Below are 21375 nucleotides of genomic sequence, written 5' to 3'. Positions count from 1 at the left end.
ACCAGGGCGAGTTTTTGAAAGCTATTAATATCATGGGAGAACAAGGTAAGTTATTATCAGTAGTATTCTCATGTTTCTCGATATTGTTAAATATATAAATAATTTTGTCAATCAATTTGTTATTCAGAAGCAAGGGCTCATCCAAATTCAGTTTTTGGGATGATGAAGGACCCTGGCTTGACAAATATCGATGTTTCGAGTCATTTGCAGGTAAGGATCTATAATTTGAAACATGTTATTCAATATGCACATTTACGTATGTTTGGTTATCTATAATTGCAATACTTTACAAAATCAAGTCAAATGGAGCTTCATTGTTAGTTAATTATCACAAACCAGAAATTACATTGCTGTTGCTCTTTGATTATAATATACAACTCTGATACACCTTCACGATACAGACTAAAGGTTCCTTTACTGCAGAATTATAGAAAACGTCAAAGGCTCCACATTAATCCACAAGGAACAGCTCTTCCAGTAATGCCAGCTGTATTGCCTACTGTACCATTGGGCAACTTTGAGAAAGAACAAACCTTTGATTTTGCAAAAGCAAACTATATGGCAACAGAAGGCGCATTGCTAAATGCTCCAAAATTTGTCGGTTATACGCTAGAGTTTGTGAAACAAAAGCTGGATGCCTTAAACTACTCTGGAAACAATATTACGAACGCAATCAGCAACAATGGAAGTGTTCAAGTAGGAGAGGAAAATAGAGAAGTTCAAATTTCTGAGAGCATTGACTCGAAGCGTAAGAGTAATGCAAATGGCAACGCAAGTGCTCACATGACAAATGGTTTTCAGGCTCCGACAAGTGCTCAGCTGACCAATGGTTTGCAGGATCCGAACCAAGACCCAACAAGTGATTTTGAAATGGGTACGGTGGGTTCTGGAAATGCAGGTAACCTGGCGAACATGAGCCATGCAAACATTGGAGGAGGCAGCAGTGGTGCCAATCAACAGCACTTCTCCGAGATGTCAGGGGATGATGATATTAAGAAGCTCATACAGGAGTTGGAAGCCTCTGAAGTTGATCTCTCGGACTTATTATTTTACTAAACTTAAAATGGAACTGATTTATTTGCAGTTATTGTAAGCCAATTTTTGTGGAAACTATTCCAAAGTCCTGTGATTTTTTTCATTGCCTAGCCATCTCAAATAAATCATAACTTAAAGAATTAACCAGTATCAGACAGATGAAGAATTGATTTATTATTGAAGGTCACTTATATCCTCAACATGAATTGTAGGAAGTCTAGTTGATTTAAAATTGTAGATGCAAAGGTGAAAACAAACAAATTACAAATACTATATTTTATGAAACTTGTGCAATGGTACGTGGAAGTCTGCTTTGATTTCTGTATTGTGGCACTGTGTATTCTGGCACCGGGGCCCAATACGAAATTTAGTTTTAAACGCAAACTGCCAAAGTACCCAACACTATTAGCAATAAATCGACCACTCAACCATTGGCCAGTTATATAATCGGCAACTTAGCCACAGACCCTCAACTTCACAACATTTTTTTAGCTTCTACAGTAAAGGACAAGTTATCTTTAACATTTTTTTAGTTAAAATTTACTGAATGAATAATTTGAAAATTAAGAATAATTATGCACTACACCATATTTGACCTGTAGCAATACCAAAAAAAAGTGTTAGAATGACCAAAAAATGTTACCTAAAGCCAAATTATTGGTTATGGTTACACTTTTTGAAAATAAGGGGGTGTTGGATTTGAGCATGCTACTCTAGGGTGTTATGGTTACATTTTTTGAAATTTTGGTAACATCTCTCAATGTGTAATAATAGAGTACTTATAGTTAAATTTTTATTTCTATGGTAACAATTTGAAAATGTAACCACAATTCTGTTACAACATACCTAAATCTTTAGTAACATCTAAATATGTGTTGGAATAGACTCTTTTGCAACATCATATTAACTATTGTAACACAAGATTTTAAAACGGTTAAATTGTTTTGGTAACATTTTTATAGCCTATTGTAACACTACCTTTTTTAAACATTCGTGTAATCTACTGTTACACTCTCTTATATTTTTAATAAGAACATACCAAAATGTAATATTGGTTACACTTTCTGATTTTCAAAATATAATAAAATCTAAATCTACTTCCAATGAAATGATACGACTTGATCAATACATAACATTAAGGATTGAATACAGTCAACTTCAGAATTTAACCAAGGTACAAATTCATCCTAATATTACAAAGTTTCAAAAGCAACCCAAAATAAAAGTTTCAAATTACGTCTTAAGTTGCCATTAACTACTTAACACCATATCAAGTTCACAAACCATTAAGTACTTAAATAAGTAGCTATAGTAGCTGCTTAAACATCAATATAATTATCGGCACTGGAGTTGGAGTTTTCATCTGCACTAGAGTTGCCTTCTGCACTGGAGTTGTCACCGCTGGAGTTATTGCCATCTGCAAAGTTAATTTTCAGTTCATGATTTTTCTTGGCCCACTTTCTCAGCGTCTCCTGAATTTTTCTGTCAAATTTCTCGTCCATCTCTTTTTTAAGATGAACACGGATCTTTGCTGTAAGTTCTGCCATATATTAATCATTCTGAACTGTGGTTGAAGTTGCAGCCTTTTCCTTAACTTCTTTTTTCAAAGAAACCCTCCCAACAAGAAAAGACGGGTCGTGTTCCTTGCTACCATAAACCAATTTATTTGCAGCTTTAACATTTCCTCCAGTTTTGAGAATCTTGCCAATGTCATCCTGTAGACCAATATATTACGACCAGTCTCAACACTCTCAAAGTGAGGAAATGTAAATCTAATAATATTGTATCTAAAATTTACTATGATTTCAACAAGTATAATTCAAAATATTACGACCAGTCACATTTATGCACATTCCAGATTTACAGAAACTAGAATGCAGAAACATTCCAGATTTACATACATTAACATTCCCATGTCTTTTTTAGATCTTAAAATTTGCGAAACTAACCACACACAAACAGTCGTAATGTTTGGAACTATTACACACAAGCAACAATAAAGAATATTAATACGGTAACCATTGACCAAGACATTACGAGTTCAAATTTTTACTTACAAATTTACTATGATGTTAATAAGCAGATTTCATAACATTACGACCAGTCACATACATTTATGAAAAATATTACGACCAAGCAAATTTCATATATCCCAATCTTACATGTCATCCATATTTTAAAGGGAAAATTGCAGTTTAAATTTTAACTTACAATTTTTTTCATAACCGCCTCAGTGGGGACCTTGTACTCACGCTTGGGGTTTCGTTTGTGGGTTTCTACAAAAATATGAGCATCTGATATCGGTGCCGAAGGTTCCTTATCAAGGTCCTCAGGATCAACTAGCAGGTCCTCATCAGGATTCTCAGGATCCACCTCCCTTGCAAGTTCCTTCCATAAAAAATAGGATATTTTATAAATATGTCCTACTTTCTAAATCATAATTATAAATATGTCCTACTTCATAAATCCATTTATAAATATATCCCATTTATAAATATATCATATTTATAAATATATCCTTTTTATAAATATATCCTATTTATAATCCATCAAATTCTATTTAATAAAAGCCTACGATACATGTTCTGATAAACTGAAGCTGAGAAATTCTTAATACTCAAGGGAAGCTTTTAAATTATATCTTTGATTAAATTAATTTCGAAACCAATTTCATAAATTTAGCATCTTCAGTTTTAACGTCAAAATAATTTTATTACCATTTTATTGCGAATTTGGGCGAAGCTCCTAGGACCAGTAGTATGTGTATCTTCCACTTTACTTCGCGCTTTTCTGTTCTTTTTAGCCTTTTCCTACGAACAAGGACAGAAAGTGATTAAAACTATACACGATATAAATTGAAAAACACGACTGTTGATTGAAGTTATTATTACATGTACTTTCTCATCAACCCAATAATTTAAAAGTATCTTGAAGTCAGAAAGAGGAATTTTTCTAGGCCTATTTTTCAATATCTCCTCATCTGATGGGTAAGCAATATAATGGTTGGCCTTGATGCGACATTTATACGTCCTAAACTAATCTACCATTCCTTTAAATACCCATTTCTTACTCTCCTCGGGAAGGACATATTTTTCCTAAGAAAACATATGATTCTTAAGAATTATTTAAAATTCCTCAACTACATAAAAAATATGACACATAATTATATCCCTTAAAAATATACAGTTTACCTTGACATACTCCCACAAGATATCTTTATTTGGAACTTTACTCCAACTAACACAAGTTAGTGATACATAATTCCTTACGATTTTCCCCAGAAAATGGTTGAACTCCGATACTAATTTGTCATCAGTTGATACAGGTTGGGACTTCTTGTTGGTGGTAATCACTCTTTTCTCCTTTCTTCTAGGGACATGATTCATTCTTGTCTTTCCTCTCTTTCTTTTTTCGACTCTTCAGGTTCATCTGTCCAACCAATAAATACATAAATTTAATTAACTTGGTTAAAGACAAGAGAACTAAATATATATGAAGGTAAACAAGAGAACCAGTTTGTGTTTGCAAATTCTGCGGCTCAGATTGTGGCTAAGATTGTGACTGAATAGCCTCAATTTCCTCTTGGGCTTTTTGACGTATTCTAAACTCATTATACGTTTCCATTGAACCAGGAGTTGTCGTTTTCATCTTTTTAAGCTTCTCTATTCGAGGAACTGGTGATGCATCTTTTGCCTTGAAAAGAAAAGGCATAATAAAAGGCATTATAATTTACTTCCAAATTAAAAGCTAATCAAATGTGACAAATAGATCAAATATTGATCAAATATTGATCAGTAATAAAACAAAAGACATAATAAAACAAGAAAAAAAGTTAATATTTCCACATGTTTAGATGACCAGAAAAAAAGACATAATAAAACAAGAAAAAATGAACAAAAATAACATAAATTATAAAATAAAATCATACCTCAGCTGTAGGTAAATCACCAACTACATTCTTGTCAGGAGATTTTGCAAGATTCATAGCCTTAGAACGAGTTCTTGGGCCAGCTCCGACCTCAGCTCTTTTCACCTTTTTAGTTTTCTATAATAATTGTGTATTCAAGTCAATAATAAGCAGGTGGCACAATAATTTACCATAAAATACTAATAGATGTACAAGCAAAAATTATACCTTTGTTAGTCCCTAACAATGCAACAAGAATTACAGAAGGGGGGTGAATGGAATTCTTGAAACTTTTTCTGAATTATAAAATGTTCTAACTCAAAATATATATGTAAGTATTTTAATTTGTAAAGTGCGAAATGACAAGTTAAAATGAATCAAAACACAAAGTAATAAAAACACTAGTCTTTAAAACTTTCTGGTGGATTTGAATGCATCCATCAGATATATATATATATATATATATATATATATATATATATATATCAAGAGAACCCTATGTAGCTTGAATAGCTCACAGCTGCTTACAAATATGAACAACTAAACATACAGAGAAATGCCAAGGATACAACTTACAATTGTTTCTCTGAGAATAATACTTGCTTAGTTTTATTGTTATTTTATTTGCTACTCTTGGTTTATATATCACCAAGATTACACAGTAATGAGACAAGATAATAAAATAAAACATATCAAGTCTAATACTATGCTGCTTCACTACTCTGTTCCGGCATCTTTGAATATCTTCATAATAGCATAGAAATGGTAATGCTTCTTTGTTCTCAAAAACCCAGTTGAATAGGCTCCCACATTCCTTTTGCATACACTCGACGCATGTGACTGTGTTGTCACTGTCAACAGATGTTTGAATTTATCATCCGTCGGGTACATGATCATCCGTCGGGTTGCCTTGTTGATCATCCGTCGGGTAGCTTTGTTGATCATCCGTCGGGTAGCTATTTGGCACTTGACTTCATTTTATTTATACAGAATTATAAGACATCATCTATTTATAATTAATCAACCTATTCTGCATATCTAATTAGAGTCAACATGACTTATATGCTACTACAGAATCTATACAAAGGTGTTTGCAGAAATGTGCTACATGACTTTTTGTTACATAAGCTACTCACTCGATGGATGTCAAATCATCATCCGTCAGGACTATATTGAGTCATCTTTCGGGACTATATTTAATTATCCGTCGAGTGCTACATAATTAACTAAGTTGAATCTACTAAGGTGATGAAATCATCAAGTTCACAACATATTCCCAATAATCTCCCCCAATTTGATGCCTACTAGAATTATAGCCATAATTTAAGAGGAACTTGATGATAACAAAACACTCTAAGAATACAAATATAAATGAAAGTAGCTAAAACTGTAAAGTGTTGCAAATAACAAAATGTACAAAGATTTGCTCACAGTCATTTTCAAGGTGCTCCTCTAGCCTGAGCAAATTGATCTATTTCCTTGATGATCTTGATCTCTTTCCAAGCTTTCTGTTGTTTTCTTCTATCTGATTTTGGAGCTGTCTGTGGAATTCCAATTCATCAGATTATGAGAGATTTAGCATTCCTTGCATTTCCAAAAGAGTCTCATTGCTAGAGATGCCCAACTGGTCTTCTAATATGAAGAATCTTCTAACTCCCTTATCATCCATGAATTCCATCAGCCAGTAGGGCCTTAGATGCACTCTACTTCTAGTGTAAGGAATAGTTAGAGTCTTTGGGAGTTCATCTTTGGCTCTAATACTCCTCAGTTCTTCAATCTTCTTTAGAACCAGTCTTCTAGCTGTCACATTGAATCCAAAGTTCTTCTTAAATGATGAATAAACCTTTATCAGCACAGATTGACTTTCTTGAAGGATCCTGTGAAGTGGCCATTGTATCTCTTTTCCTCCTTTGTACTTGAATACTAACCTTTCAGGTAGATTCCTATAAGTATCAATCCCTCTAACTTCTTCCGGTTCATCTAGATAGAGGTTTAGATATGAGAATTCCTTGATATCACAAATGTAAATGATGTCTCTCTTGTTGATTTTGGTTTGAGCTTTAATTAGGGACTTGGATCTGAGAGTTGAGGGCTTCACTTTCTTGACTGCTCTGGTCTTTGTCTTCTTTGGCTTCATGAAGTGAGGTAGATTGAGTTCAGGTATTAGTAGACTATCCCAGTCTATTGGCTCATCCTTTGGAATGATAGGTTCACCATGAAAATTCTTGGATGGATCTATCTTGAATTCTTCATGTGCCACAGAGGGCATGGATATTTGAGTTGTTGCAGATGTAGACTTTTCGGGAAACTGATCTTCCAAATCCTTTTCATCAAAGTTCACTTTCCTCTTTGCATGAAGTTTGTATCTAAACCTTTTTCTCTGCTGTGATTCTTCTTGCATTTTCAGCTCCTTAGATTCAGTGGTTTCAGATGATTGTTCAGGAATTTGTTGTGTAGGTTTCACAGCTTGCAGCTTGGCCAAGATAGCAACTTGCTCCTTCTTTTGTTTAACCTTTTTAGCATCTAGAGCAGCTTGCTTCTTTTCTTGCTTCAATCTTTCCTTTTCTTCTCTTTTTGCTTCAGCAAATTGAGGGTGTCCAGCCACCACACGAATTTCCTTACCATTCCTGAAAACCTTGGCTATTCTTCTTTTCAATGCTGAATTAGCTGGATCCTTGTAGAATACAATAGATCTTGACAACAGTTTCTTTTCATCGGGCTTTGGTGTCTCATACACTGTATCCAAAGGGTTCTTTAGAGAAGGTTTAGGATAGTTCACCTTTGGCTTCAAAATTAGCTCAGCCTTTGGAGATTTGATGCAGGATGGCTGGCCTCTTTCCAGATTATTCATGCTCATATCATTCACAGAGATTTTCCTGACTTGAGAGTGATGAATGGCTGATTTTTCTGGCTTTTTTGTTAGACCAAACCTCTTTTGTATATCCTCATCAATCTTCTCCCAGTTGATTGGACTCAACTGCTTCTTTTCAGCTACTCTCAATGTGGCTGCTGCTTGATTAATCAAATCAATGATGTCTTTAGTTGGTGGCTTAGTGAAAGCAATTGTAGGCACAATTACTTTGCTAACTTGAATATTAAGCTGTTTTACCCCCTCACTTGAGCCTTTCTCCCCCTTTTTGTTATCATCATGTTGTGTGGGAGGGAGTTGAGCAGCCACCAACTGTTGGAGTAGAGCAGTCTGAGTTTCTTGATTGGTAAGTATCTTGACCATTGACTTCTCTATAGCAGATAAACTTGAGTCCATGGCCTCAACTTTCCTATTGAGATCAGCCTCCTTCCTTAGCTTTTGAACAATTTCAGTCATGGTGGTTGCAGGAAGTCTAACATTCAACCTTTCTATGACATCTTGCTTGACTTCAGAAATTTCTTGCTTGATTGCATCCACACTCTGACTGTGTTGGAGGGCTTGAATTTTATACAGTTGGAGTGCTTCAAGGTGTGCTATAAGTAGCTTCTTTGTGCTGGCATTAGAAGATGCCTGAATGGCTGCTTGGGTGTCATGAATTAGCTTGAATAGTGTTGATTGGAGATGTGAGTAGGAACATTCTTTTGTTAGCATCCAGGCAGGATCTGCATCTCCCCCTATGCTCATGCTATCTTCCTCATCATCCCCACCAGCATCCCCAAAAGAAGTTTCATCCAGTTCAAAATCACTGCCAATGTTGGAAGGCATAGCAGTGATTGCATCCTTTGCTCTTTGTAAAGATTGTGTAGTATGCACCAAGTTCAGCAATCTTTCAGCCTCCGCATTGCCCTGTACAGCTAGAGTTTGGTAAGTTGTCACAGGGTGAGTAAATGTCTCAGCATCCATGGAAATAGAATCTATAATAGCTTGATATTCTTGCTGAAATAGCCTTTCCCTTTCTGCATCATTGATATTCATTGACTCACTTGCAATGGTTTCCATCCTTATCACTCATGTACCTGCATTTCTCTCATGATCTCTCTTTTGTTGCATCAAGGTCTCACCTTGGCTCCCCACCCTCACACCCTTACCTTCACCATCTAAGGTGGGACTCCTCACACTCACTTTTGCCAGTCCTGAAGAAATGGACTGCATAGGTTCACTCTTTTCCTCTCCTTTTTCCTGGGAGCAACCCAGACTCTCACTCATTTCACTCCATTCCCTCAGTCTTAGGAGTGATTGCACTACTACCAAGTCTTCTGCACTTGTAAGAATTGAAGAGATTTGAAGCTGTGTAGAGACAGTCGACGGATAAGGAATATCCATCGGGGTAGTAATTTTGCTAACCGGTGGATGACTGTTGTTAGGCACATGCGTCGGGATACAATCACTACTCGACGGATGAACAATATCCATCGAGAGAGTAGAAATAAATGAGTTTGGAGTGGAGACTATTGTGGAATCTGTGCAGAATGATGAAAATTTTGGCACAGATATCTCAACAGTCTAAAAAAGAAATGGCAAGTGAACCAACAAATCATCTAGAAGATGATGCTCACTTGTTTGGATTTTTGGCTTCTCCATGAGAGTTAAAGATGGAAAATTTGGAAGTGATGTGTTTATCATGTCAACATCCAAAGAGTGTGTGGGAGAATTTGGTATTTCAGGTGCTTCTATTATTAGAGATTTTGGCTGTGACTCCACATTTATTGGAGCCATATCAATCTGACTTTGAGAAGGTGCACTGACTGTGTCTTTAGCACCAGTTTGCACAGTGTGTGAACCTTGTGCATCCCTAAGGGTCTTTGATTTCTTATTTCTAGTGTAAGTTTGGGGTGAGCTTGTGTCCCTTACCCTTTTGGCCTGTGCTCTTGGCTGAGAGCTTGTTTCAATGGAAACATCCGTTTGGGAGGATGAAACTAGTAATGAGCTAATGTCCTTATTAAACACTGTAGTTTGTTGGGAAACTGCAGTGTGGCTAGGCTGGGAAACACTCACCTCTCCAACCTTATCCTTAGGGTTTCTTTGATGTTCACCCTGTCCCTCACCTTTCTTACCCACCTTCACACTCCCCTCTTTAGGTTTGGTGGATTTTACAACTGGCATCTTTTGAGAGACACCAGAGGGGGCTTTCTTTGTGTTTATTTTTGAAATTTTGGATTTGGTAGCTTGGGTAGGCATCTGTCTGGTCATTGACACAGATGCCGCTACTACACTAGAAGGCAAAGAAGTAGTTGAGGTTGGAAGAGTAGAGACAGTTGAAATTACCTCACTCACCTGAGGTGCTTCCATTACTGGGAAGTAGAAGAGTGGCACCTATTTGTGATGGTTTGCTCTGTTTAAATCTGCAATGATTCTCTTTTCTTGAACCCAACAATCTAACTTATTGGTTGGGTTCTCAAGCACAATATCCTCAGAGAGGTGGTTAGCAAGAATCATTAAAAATCTAGCATAGTTAACATTTTTACCCCTCTTATTCAGCTCCCCTAACTTAAACCCCAACTCAAATATGACTAGATCACTAAAGTTGAAAAATTTATCATTTACTAGCATGTAAAGCATGTTGAGCATAGAGATATTAACTAAATCAAAATTGATAATTTTACCGGAAAATACTTTAGTGACTACATCACACAGATAACTCCATTCCTTCCTAAGACCCAATCTCCTAATTTCACTTAATTTAGAAGTAGAGAGTGCATAGCCCATGGAATTAAGCATATTAACAATATCAGTGTATGTGTGTGGAGTAGTGACAGTATTATCTAGAAACTTGAAGCATGCTTTAACAATATCACTATTAACACAGAATTTCTTACCTTTAATAGTGAAAGTGATAGTCTTATCAGTTGAGTTATATGTTGCAGTCGTTCACATTTCTTCAACAACCTCACAGTAAATGTGGGTGATTCCAGCATGGCTTAGTTGAGTTTGTAGTTCTTCATAAAATCCATCATTTTGTGGTAGTCGCCAGACTGCTGAATCCCCTTGTTCACTAGAGCCGTGAAGTTGTTCTTCTCATAGATAAATCCAGTTTGAGACATGATCTTGACGACTGGTGACATTGTTAGAGAGTGAAAATTGCAGAGAGAGAGTTGATAATTGCTTTTGAGAAAGAGAGAAGTTAGAACAGATGATTTGAGAATGATAAAAGAAAAGCAATGAAAATGAATTATGCTTTTATACTATCTCAAAAATAACTGGCAAAAATATTAAATTAAAATAAAGTAACCAATAAGAATTGCCCAAAATAGCCGTTTAAAAAATAAACTGTAAAAATTCCATCAATTATCCGTCGTGTTATGCTTAAAAACTGTAAGTATACTCGATGGATAATGTTCAGAGAATCAACGGCTAAGAATAAGACAATTCGACGGATGAGGATAAATCAGTTATCCGTCGAGACATAAAATATTCCAGAAAAAATAATTGATTTTATTAACAAATAGTATACCGACGGATGATCAAACTCGATGGATAATGATCATCCGCCGAGATGTAAATTTTGACTTAGCCAAAATTTCATCCAAGACTGAAAAATCAATTAAATTTCTGGCTACATTACAACTTGCAAATTATCTGAAAAGGTTTAAGAAAAATTAAGCATACCTAACTCACGTACCAACCTTTAAAAGGTGGATTCATCCAGTGGCTTGGTAAATATATTTGCAAGCTGTTTTTCACTTGGAACAAAATGTAGTTATACAGTACCATTCATTACATGTTCCCTTATGAAGTGGTACTTGATGTCTATGTGCTTTGTTCTTGAATGTTGTACTAGATTTTTAGTGATGGCAATTGCACTTGTGTTATCACAGAAAATAGGAATTCTTTCCACTTGCAGACCATAGTCTAGCAATTGGTTTTTCATCCACAAAATCTGTGCACAGCAACTGCCAGCAGCAATATATTCAGCTTCAGCTGTAGAAGTAGAAACTGAATTTTGCTTTTTACTGAACCAGGACACAAGCTTGTTTCCTAGAAATTGACAGGTTCCTGTTGTACTTTTTTTTATCAATTCTGCAACCTGCATAATCTGCATCTGAATAACCAGTTAGATTAAAACCAGAATCTCTAGGGTACCAAATGCCAAGTTTTGGTGTTCCCTTGAGATATCTGAAAATTCTCTTAATAGCAACTAAGTGAGATTCTCTAGGATCAGCCTAAAATCTAGCACAAAGACATGTAGCAAATATTATATCTGGCCTGCTAGCTGTTAAGTACAGAAGTGAGCCAACCATGCCCCTATAAGTGGAAATATCCACAGACTTTTCAGTAGTGTTTAATTCAAGCTTAGTTGCAGTGGCCATGGGAGTTTTTGCATATATGCAATCCATTAGATCAAACTTCTTTAAAAGATCAGAAATGTATTTAGTTTGACTAATGAATATTCCATCACTAAGTTGCTTAACTTGCAAACCAAGAAAGTAAGTTAGTTCTCCCATCATGCTCATTTCATACTTACTTTGCATCAATTTGGAAAACTTTTTGCAAAGTTTTTCATATGTAGAGCCAAAAATAATGTCATCTACATAAATTTGAACAATTATGCTAGAGCCATTAACATTTCTAAAGAATAAAGTTTTGTCAACATTACCTCTAGTGAAGTGATTCTCTAAAAGAAACTTTGACAAAGTGTCATACCAAGCTCTAGGTGCTTGCTTCAGTCCATAAATTGCTTTCAAAAGATAGTAGACATATCCTGGAAAATTTGGATTTTCAAAACCAGGAGGCTGACTGACATAAACTTCCTCCTCCAAATCTCCATTCTGAAAGGAACTTTTAACATCCATTTGATAGACCTTGAATTGAGCTTCTTCTACCTTCTTTGGTTCTTCCTTAGATAGGAAGTTGATATATAGATATTCTTCTTGAGTTGCTCTCCTTGTTTAAACTCTAGAAGAAACATCACCAATGATGAGCTCAAAGGGGTGATCCTTTGTCCATTTCCTTTATTGAGGTAGATTAGCTCTAGATGAAGAGGCCTCATTGTTGTCTTGATTTGTGATTGAGTTTTGATTAGTAGAAACTCCCCCTGAGTTTATGGATCTTTGATTTGAGAAAGTGGAATTTTCTGTAAGTGATCTATTCTGAATTTCAGCTCCTTTTGATGACTCGACGGATGGTGAATTTTGAGTACTGACGGATGAAGCTGGTTGTCTCCTGACGGATAGAGCAGATTGTCTCCCGACGGATGAAGCATTTTGCAACTCGACAGATGTTGAATTTTGTGCTTCACTGGTAGTGGATTTTTCTGCATTATCCTTTGATACTGTTTCTTGATCACTTTCATCATCACTGTCATCACTAACCATCTCCACATTGTCAAATTTGAGCCTCTCATGGTAATCTCCATCTTGCAGACCTTCAATCGTTTTATCATCAAACACAACATGTATTGATTCTACAACAATGTTAGTTCTCAGATTATAGACTCTATATGCTTTACCAACAGCATATCCAACAAAAATTCCTTCATCTGCTTTAGCATCAAACTTCCCATTCTAATCAGTTTGATTTCTCAAGATATAACATTTGCAGCCAAAGACATGAAGAAAATTTAGAGTTGGCTTCTTGTTCTTGAACAATTGGTAGGGAGTCATGCATTTTGCTTGATTAACTAGAGAAATATTCTGAGTGTAGCATGCAGTATTTACAGCTTCAGCCCAGAAATATGTTGGTAACTTAGATTCTTCAAGCATTGTCCTTGCAGCTTCAATAAGTGATCTGTTCTTTCTTTCTACTACTCCATTTTGTTGTGGAGTTATTGCTGCTGAAAACTCATGCAAAATCCCATTTTCTTCACAAAATGCTCTCATGACAGAATTCTTGAACTCAGTTCCATTGTCACTCCTGATTCTTCTAACTTTGAAATCAGGATGATTGTTGACTTGCCTTATGTGATTGATGATGATTTCACTAGCCTCATCTTTAGACTTAAGGAAATATGTCTAAGAGAACTTTGAGAAATCATCTACAATTACTAGGCAAAATCTTTTCCTTAAGATGGACAACACATTGACTGGTCCAAACAAATCCATGTGTAGCAGTTGCAAAGGTTCTTCAATTATTGAATCAAGTTTCTTTATGAATGATGCTTTAATTTGCTTTCCCTTTTGGCAAGCATCACACAGTCCATCCTTAGAAAACTCCACTTGAGGAATGCCTCTAACCGGTTCTTTCTTTACAAGTTCATTCATGGTCTTGAAGTTTAGATGGGATAGCTTCTTGTGCCATAGCCAACTTTCATCTTGACTTGCTTTACTGAGAAGACAAGTAACAGATTCTGCATTTGATGAGTTAAAGTCAGCTAGGTACACATTTCCTTTTCTCACTCCAGTGGGAACCACTTTGTTGCTCCTCTTATTTGTCACAACACAGGCTTCTGAGTTGAATGTTACTGAATTGCCTTTATCACAAAGCTGGCTGATACTCAACAAATTGTGCTTGAGACCATCCACTAAGGCAACCTCCTCAATGATGACATTGTCTCTTGAAATCAAGTCATATCCCACAGTATAACCCTTGTTGTCATCTCCAAAAGTAATACTTGGGCTATCTCTCTCCTTGAACTCTGTGAGCAAGGTAGAATCTCCAGTCATGTGTCTTGAATAACCACTATCCAAGTACCATAGATTTTTTCTGTTTCCCTGCACACATTAAAATCAAATCAAGTTGATTTTGGTACCCAAGTTTCCTTGGGTCCTACCGTCAGCTATTTTTACTAAGAAACTGAACCCACAAATGGAAGAAGGGTGGGAAAGTGAGGAAGAAACAGATGTAGAAATAGAAACAGATTTTGAAACGAAGGGGACTAAACAGGAACAAGAGGGATCCACTGAAGAAGATCCTTCTCCTTCCCTTTTTTCGGAAGAAAAGGAGGATCCGGACAAAATCGATGAAACGGAAGAGCCTTGTTATCTTTCTTATTCTGTTTCTTAGGTTTGATCTCATTTGACTTGGGGATATCAGATTCATCCTTAGTCATCTGAGTTGGACCTATGAAACCATTCATTAAAACAGAATTATCATGCACATTTTGATTAACAGGAAATTGCATGCTATTAGCAAACATGTTATTCCAATCGGGCATGCTAAATGGAATTTGAGGCATACTAAATGCAGCATAATAAGGATTAGGTGCAAATGGCATATTAGCAAATTGTACATTCATATTCTGTGTAGATATAGCATTCATAGGCATAGAAGGCATGACATTCATGTTGGGAAAAAGGGAGGGTACAGACATAGGAGTAGGCATGGCAAGTTTGCAATTAACAGACAAATGATTAGCACTACCACACTTAACACAGATTTTTCTAGGAGCATATTTATCAGGTGTGTAGTTGCTATGTTTGTTAATCCCTACTTTCCCATTTCTATTGTTTTTCCTTTTAGCCTCTATTTTAACCTCAATCTTTTCTAGTCTGTTTGCTTGATAGACAGATGACCAACATTCACTTTCTTCTCCTTCTTCACTTGACTAGATTCTCCTGAAATGAAGTTTTTGGAAACTAATCCATATTTTTCATTTAACTTGGCAAGTTTGGCTTTGCTCACAGGTTTGTTCACAGCCGACAGATGAGGATTTATGTCACTTGACGGATAATCCTTTTGGTTATCCGACGGATGACTCTCATCATCCAAATTGGATTCCAGCTTCTCCTTATTCTTCTTCCAGGCTGCATCACAAAAGGACTCAATAGCTTGAACTTTGGTGATTTGAGCATCAACATCTCTAGATGTTTTCCATGCTTTAATCATCTTCTGTTCTCATTCAAGCTGCTTTTTCAAAATCTCTTCTTTCTTCAAAGACTCAGTTAATTCATCCTTAGCAATCTTACACTCAATTCTCAATTTTTCAAATTCAATAAACTGAGACTCTAGCACATTATTCCTCTCACTTAAAAACAAATTGTTTTCTTTAATTTTAGCATTTTTCTTAGTGAGAGACTTAAGTGTAACACGCAAATGATATAATTACACTCATCTTTAGATAAATGTGCTAGGTTAGTGGTGATTACCTGATTACTTGAAGAACTTGTCTGTGTTTCATTAGACTTGGCCATTAGGGCTAGATTGACATAGCTGACATCCTCATCCTCATCCAGACCATCTGCTGCCCAGTCATTTTCTTGTGTAATGAAATCCCTTTCCTTTTGTTTGAGCAACTCAAAATACTTCTGTTTATAATCCACAGGCTCAAACTTCTTCTTGCTGGAATCTGACTTTCTACACTCACTGGAAAAGTGCCATGCCAAGCCATATTTGAAACATTTAAATTTTGATTTATCCACCATGTTTCTATTTGGCTTAGCTGCTCCAAAGTTCTTTTTGAACTTGATCTTGGAAAATATTCTGGAAAGAAATGCTAGATGTTCATCAATGTCATCCATATCATCTTGGCTCAAAGAATCTTCATTTTCTGCTACCAGCCCCTTGCCCTTATTTTCACAGACCTTTAAAGTAGACTCTATAGCATCTATCTTCATCTCCTTCTCTTTCTCTAACTCAGCAACCAGTGCAATGGACCCTCCTTTCTTCTTTCCTTTCTCTATCCTCTCATCTTGCTCTATTTCAAGCTCATAAGTTTTCAGGATTCCATACAGTCTCTCCAAAGTAAACTCCTTGTAATCTTGAGAGTTTCTCAATGAGACTGTAATTGGTTTCCATTCCTTTGGAAGAGATCTAAGGAACTTAAGATTGGAGTATTTTGTCTGATAGACTCTTCCATGCAACTTCAGAGCATTTAGTAGTTTTTGAAATCTACTAAAAATGTCAGTGAGAGACTCACTATCTTCACAATGAAAGTGTTCATATTGTTGAATTAGCAGCTGCATCTTATTTTCCCTAACTTGTTGAGTGCCATCACAGATAATCTGAATTGTATCCCAAACTTTCTTGGTAGTTTTACAATTGATGATGTTATCAAACATGTCACCATCAACTCCTTTGAACAAAATATTCATGGCCTTCTTATCTTTCCTGACTTGTTCAATATCAGGATCTGACCATTCATGCCTTGGCTTGGGAACTGATGGCTCATTTCCAGTTGCAACTCTCATTGGTACATGAGGGCCTCTTTCTATGCAATCCACATAGGCCTCATCTTGAGAAAGTAAATAAAGATGCATCTTTACCTTCCAGTGATGGTAATTATCTTTTTCCAGAAAAGGAATCTTGACTCCAACATCCTTCTTGTTCATCTTGTTGTTTGTTGTGATCTTTAAACTCTTTGTTTTCAAGAGCTTGCTCTGATACCAATTGTTAGTCCCTAACAATGCAACAAGAATTATAAAAGGGGGGTTGAATGGAATTCTTGAAACTTTTTCTGAATTATAAAATGTTCTAACTCAAAATATATATATGTAAGTATTTTGATTTGCAAAGTGCGGAATGACAAGTCAAAATGAATCAAAACACAATGTAATAAAAACACAAGTCTTTAAAACTTTTTGGTGGATGCATTGATATATATATATATATATATATATATATATATATCAAGAGAACCCTGTGTAGCTTGAATAACTCACAGCTGCTTACAAATATGAACAACTAAACTTATAGAGAAATGTTAAGGATACAGCTTACAATTGTTTCTCTGAGAATAATACTTGCTTAGTCTTGTTGTTGTTCTATTTGCTACTCTTGGTTTATATATCACCAAGATTACACAGTAATAAGATAAGATAATAAAACAAAACCTATCAAGTCTAATACTATGCTGCTTCACTACTCTATTCCAGCATCTTTGAATATCTTCATAATAGCATTAAAATGGTAATGTTTCTTTGTTCTCAAAAACCCAGTTGAATAGGCTCCCACATTCCTTTTGCATACACTCGACGCATGTGACTGTGTTGTCACTGTCAACAGATGTTTGAATTGATCATCCATCGGGTACGTGATCATCCGTCGGGTTGCCTTGATGATCATCCGTCGGGTAGCTTTGTTGATCATCCGTCGGGTAGCTATTTGGCACTTGACTTCATTTTATTTATGCATAATTATAAGATATCATTTATTTACAATTAATCAACCTATTCTGCATATCTAATTACAGTCAACATGACTTATATGCTACTACATAATCTATACAAAGGTGTTTGCAGAAATATGGTACATGACTTATTGTTACATAAGCTACTCACTCGATGGAAGTCAAATCATCATCCGTCGGGACTATATTGAGTCATCCATCGGTACTATATTTGATTATCCGTCGAGTGCTACATAATTCACTAAGTTGAATCTACTAAGGTGTTTTGTTAATGAAATCATCAAGTTCACAACATATTCCCAACAACCTTTAATGTGACAATGTCAGCATCGCCATTTTCTTGTTCAAGCTCATGATTGGGAAAATATGATTCACTTTCACTTCCAGCAGTCTTACCTTTTTCTTCGAAGGATTCTTCGAAAACAAGTTAGCTGATATCTTCTTTAATCCAAGTTCATCAACTTTTTTCTTAAGCTCCGCAACATTCTTGTTTCTATTCACCTCATATTCATTACATCCTTCACCTTCAACATTAATCTTTTTCGGTTCTTCCTTCTCAACATTGATTTTCATTAGTTTTACAGGATTTTCAAATCTCTTCATATACTCTTCCATCCCCATTAACTCACCGGTATTCTCCGTCCCTGCCACCTCCAGCACAGCTTTTGAACTTGTTCCCTCCTTCGTATTACTTAGAACATTACTCTAAACAGTAGAACTAAATTGTAGTTTCTTTCTTGAACTCAATCTTCGCTCCTTCTCATCAGTGATGTCTTTCAAGGTCACAAACTGACGCTTCTCTGCATTTTTCTCTAAAATACAAGGCCTTGGCCTTACAATCATGAACGACTGCATTTATGTCATTGGGGCTACTCGTTTGTCAACAATGCAGTCAACATAAAAATATACTTCAGAGCTGCCGATTTCATTAATATGCTGAAAGACACTGCGATCATCTGTTACCAATGTCCAGCCACCCCCTTCCCTTTGTTAATGTATACGCCCCCAATCTCATTAAACTTGAGATCTTCTTTAACCCAATCCATCATTACAGAATACAAAAATCTGCCAGGCATCCGACACTAAGTGACAAGTGAGCCACCACGGTACGTGGTCTTCTTAAAATCTCCCCTATGGTGCAAGTGTATGGTATATCTATCATCCATCCTATAAAAAACATTATGAAGACTGTTAGAATACATATTAAAAAGGATTCATATCAGAATTTGAATCTACAACAAGTAATAAGAATTAGAGATACAAATTATGAGAATAATAAACAAGTAACTAATTTGGAATTTAAATCCAACTACAATAGTCTAAATCGAAAAAAATAGATAAACAAGATAAAACAAAATTGATCTTAAACTAAGAGGTTAAACATATAAAACATAATTGATGGAAGAATGTAATTCAAACAGATAAACAAGATGCAGAACAATATAAGTCTTATTCAACAAACTAAATTCTCCAAAAAATAAACCTAAATTCTCCAAAAAGTTCAATTTATCTGATTCAATAAACTACAGTTTAATTTATGAAAGATAAGTCTCTAATTATAAATCACAAACAATATAAGACAATATAGGACAATATAGGACACCTGACTTAATCATCTCCATCTGGAATTTTCATTGCGGGAACGTCATCTCTGAACCAGGTAACTTCATTATCATGATTTTTTTATCATGGTACGAAAGCTAGTGTCGTGTGAATGTGAAAATTGCTGAGAAAGGTCATCTTCAACTGTATTTTCAATACCAATTTCTGATAACTCTGTTGATAGACTCTTAACAAGATAATGAAAATTCATTTCAACGGAATCTTGAATATAAAATACCTGTTGTACTTGAGTTGACATAACGAAAGAATCATATTTTTGACAAACTCGGTTAAAGTTAACTCGCGTAAAACCAAGAGCATCTTTTTCATCTTGGTACCAGGTACACTTAAATAAGACCACATTAAAAGCACCCCAGTAGTCAACTTCAAATATCTCTTCAATACATCCATAGTAGCCTACATCCCTAACTATTGGATTTTGATCCTTTGAACTTGCGAAGCTAGTAGTCAAGGCTTTCAAATACACACCACTATTCTGTGTTGTACACTTATGATCTCTCTCTTTTGTATGAAACCTATACCCATCTACGAAGTACCCATTAAACTGCCTAGCTGATCGTTTGGGACCCCTTTCCAGTGATGCTACTTCCCTGGAAACTACGAATTTTTTCCTAATTTCAAATTTGAACCAGTCATATATTTCGTCAGCATATGTTCTTTCCCTTTTATACAGTTTAGAATTTGCGTTATTCGCCAATAGTGAGTGGTGCTTCCTATAATTATAGACATGTATGTTCTGTTAATGTATGTATAGGCATTACTTTATTTATTTATTTAATTGTTGAAATATTAAAGATATAAGGACTTACTCAATTAGCTCCTCAACCTCCTTGTCATCATAGTTAAATAATACATATCGATGAGCTGTGATACGTGCATGTGATAAATGAATATCTTTCCCATCTTTTTTCTTCCTTGAGCCGAGAGAATGCCCTTCAGTTTCTTCACCGGGACTTGCAAAATCATTTGACGAGTTATTCTGGCTATCATTTAGAAATCTTGCGCAGAACGTCAAACACTCATCTGCCAAGTATTGTTCTGCAATCGATCCCTCTGGTTTACTCTTATTGCGAATATATCGTTTTAATACTCCAAGGTATCTCTCAATTGAATACATCCATCTTTGATGGACTGGTCCACCATATTCTATTTCCTTGCACAAATTTACCGGTAGGTGTACCATTATGTCAAAAAATGGTTCCGGAAATATCATCTTAAGTTGACAAAGTATTTCGATAATCTCCTGCTGCAACCTTTTTAAATCACCTACCTCAATCACTTTAGCACATATATCTCTCAAAAAATTGCCAAGTCTGATTAAAGGAATTGCAACCTCAGGCTTTAATGTTTTTTTACAGTAATTTGTAATATACTGCATAAAAATATGTGCATCATGACTTTTGTATCCCACGATTTTCCTGTCTTGCACGCATCTGCTAATATTCGAACCAAAACCATATGGTAACTTAGCATTTTGGAATACAGAACAAAATATATCTTTTTCTTTGTTGGTCAGGTCAAAGTTCGCCGCCCTAATTATAGATTTTCCATCAGCACCAGTGATGGGATGAAGGACCTTCCTTATACCTGATTCTTGCAGATCATATCGAGCTTTGATATGATCTTTTGTCTTGCCTCCAATATTTAACAATGTGCCTAGAACGCTATCGCAAATATTCTTCTCGATGTGCATTATATCCAGGTTATGTCGAGTTAGGTTGTCCCTCCAATAAGGTAAGTCAAAAAATATTGACCTCTTATTCCAAGGGTTTGTTTCGCAGCTGACCTTTCGTTTACCTCCCTTTCCAAATGTGTTCACAAAACCATCCAGCAAAACTTTAATTTCCCTCCCAGATAGCATTGTTGGAGTTTTTCCAGTCT

The 21375-nt window shown here is 35.7% G+C and overlaps 1 protein-coding gene across 2 annotated transcripts; it reads right to left on the bottom strand.

Annotated features, from left to right (window-relative positions):
- Positions 1 to 2139: 2139 nt before the first annotated feature.
- LOC141706059 (uncharacterized) lies at positions 2140 to 4452 on the bottom strand. Of its 2 annotated transcripts, XM_074508892.1 has the most exons (4): positions 4227 to 4452; positions 3753 to 3845; positions 3247 to 3423; positions 2140 to 2750 (listed from the first exon to the last, which is right to left on the bottom strand). In XM_074508892.1, the coding sequence occupies exons 1-4, from the start codon at positions 4419 to 4421 to the stop codon at positions 2586 to 2588; spliced, it is 630 nt and encodes a 209-aa protein (XP_074364993.1). In that variant the 5' UTR covers positions 4422 to 4452; the 3' UTR covers positions 2140 to 2585. The 2 variants fall into 2 exon arrangements, with proteins under 2 accessions (XP_074364993.1, XP_074364994.1); XM_074508893.1 differs by lacking the exon at positions 3753 to 3845.
- Between the last annotated feature and the right edge of the window lie 16923 nt (positions 4453 to 21375).

Source organism: Apium graveolens, chromosome 2 (assembly GCF_009905375.1).
Source record: "Apium graveolens cultivar Ventura chromosome 2, ASM990537v1, whole genome shotgun sequence".
Taxonomy (NCBI): domain Eukaryota; kingdom Viridiplantae; phylum Streptophyta; class Magnoliopsida; order Apiales; family Apiaceae; genus Apium; species Apium graveolens.
This window is presented reverse-complemented; position numbering and strand designations above follow the sequence as displayed.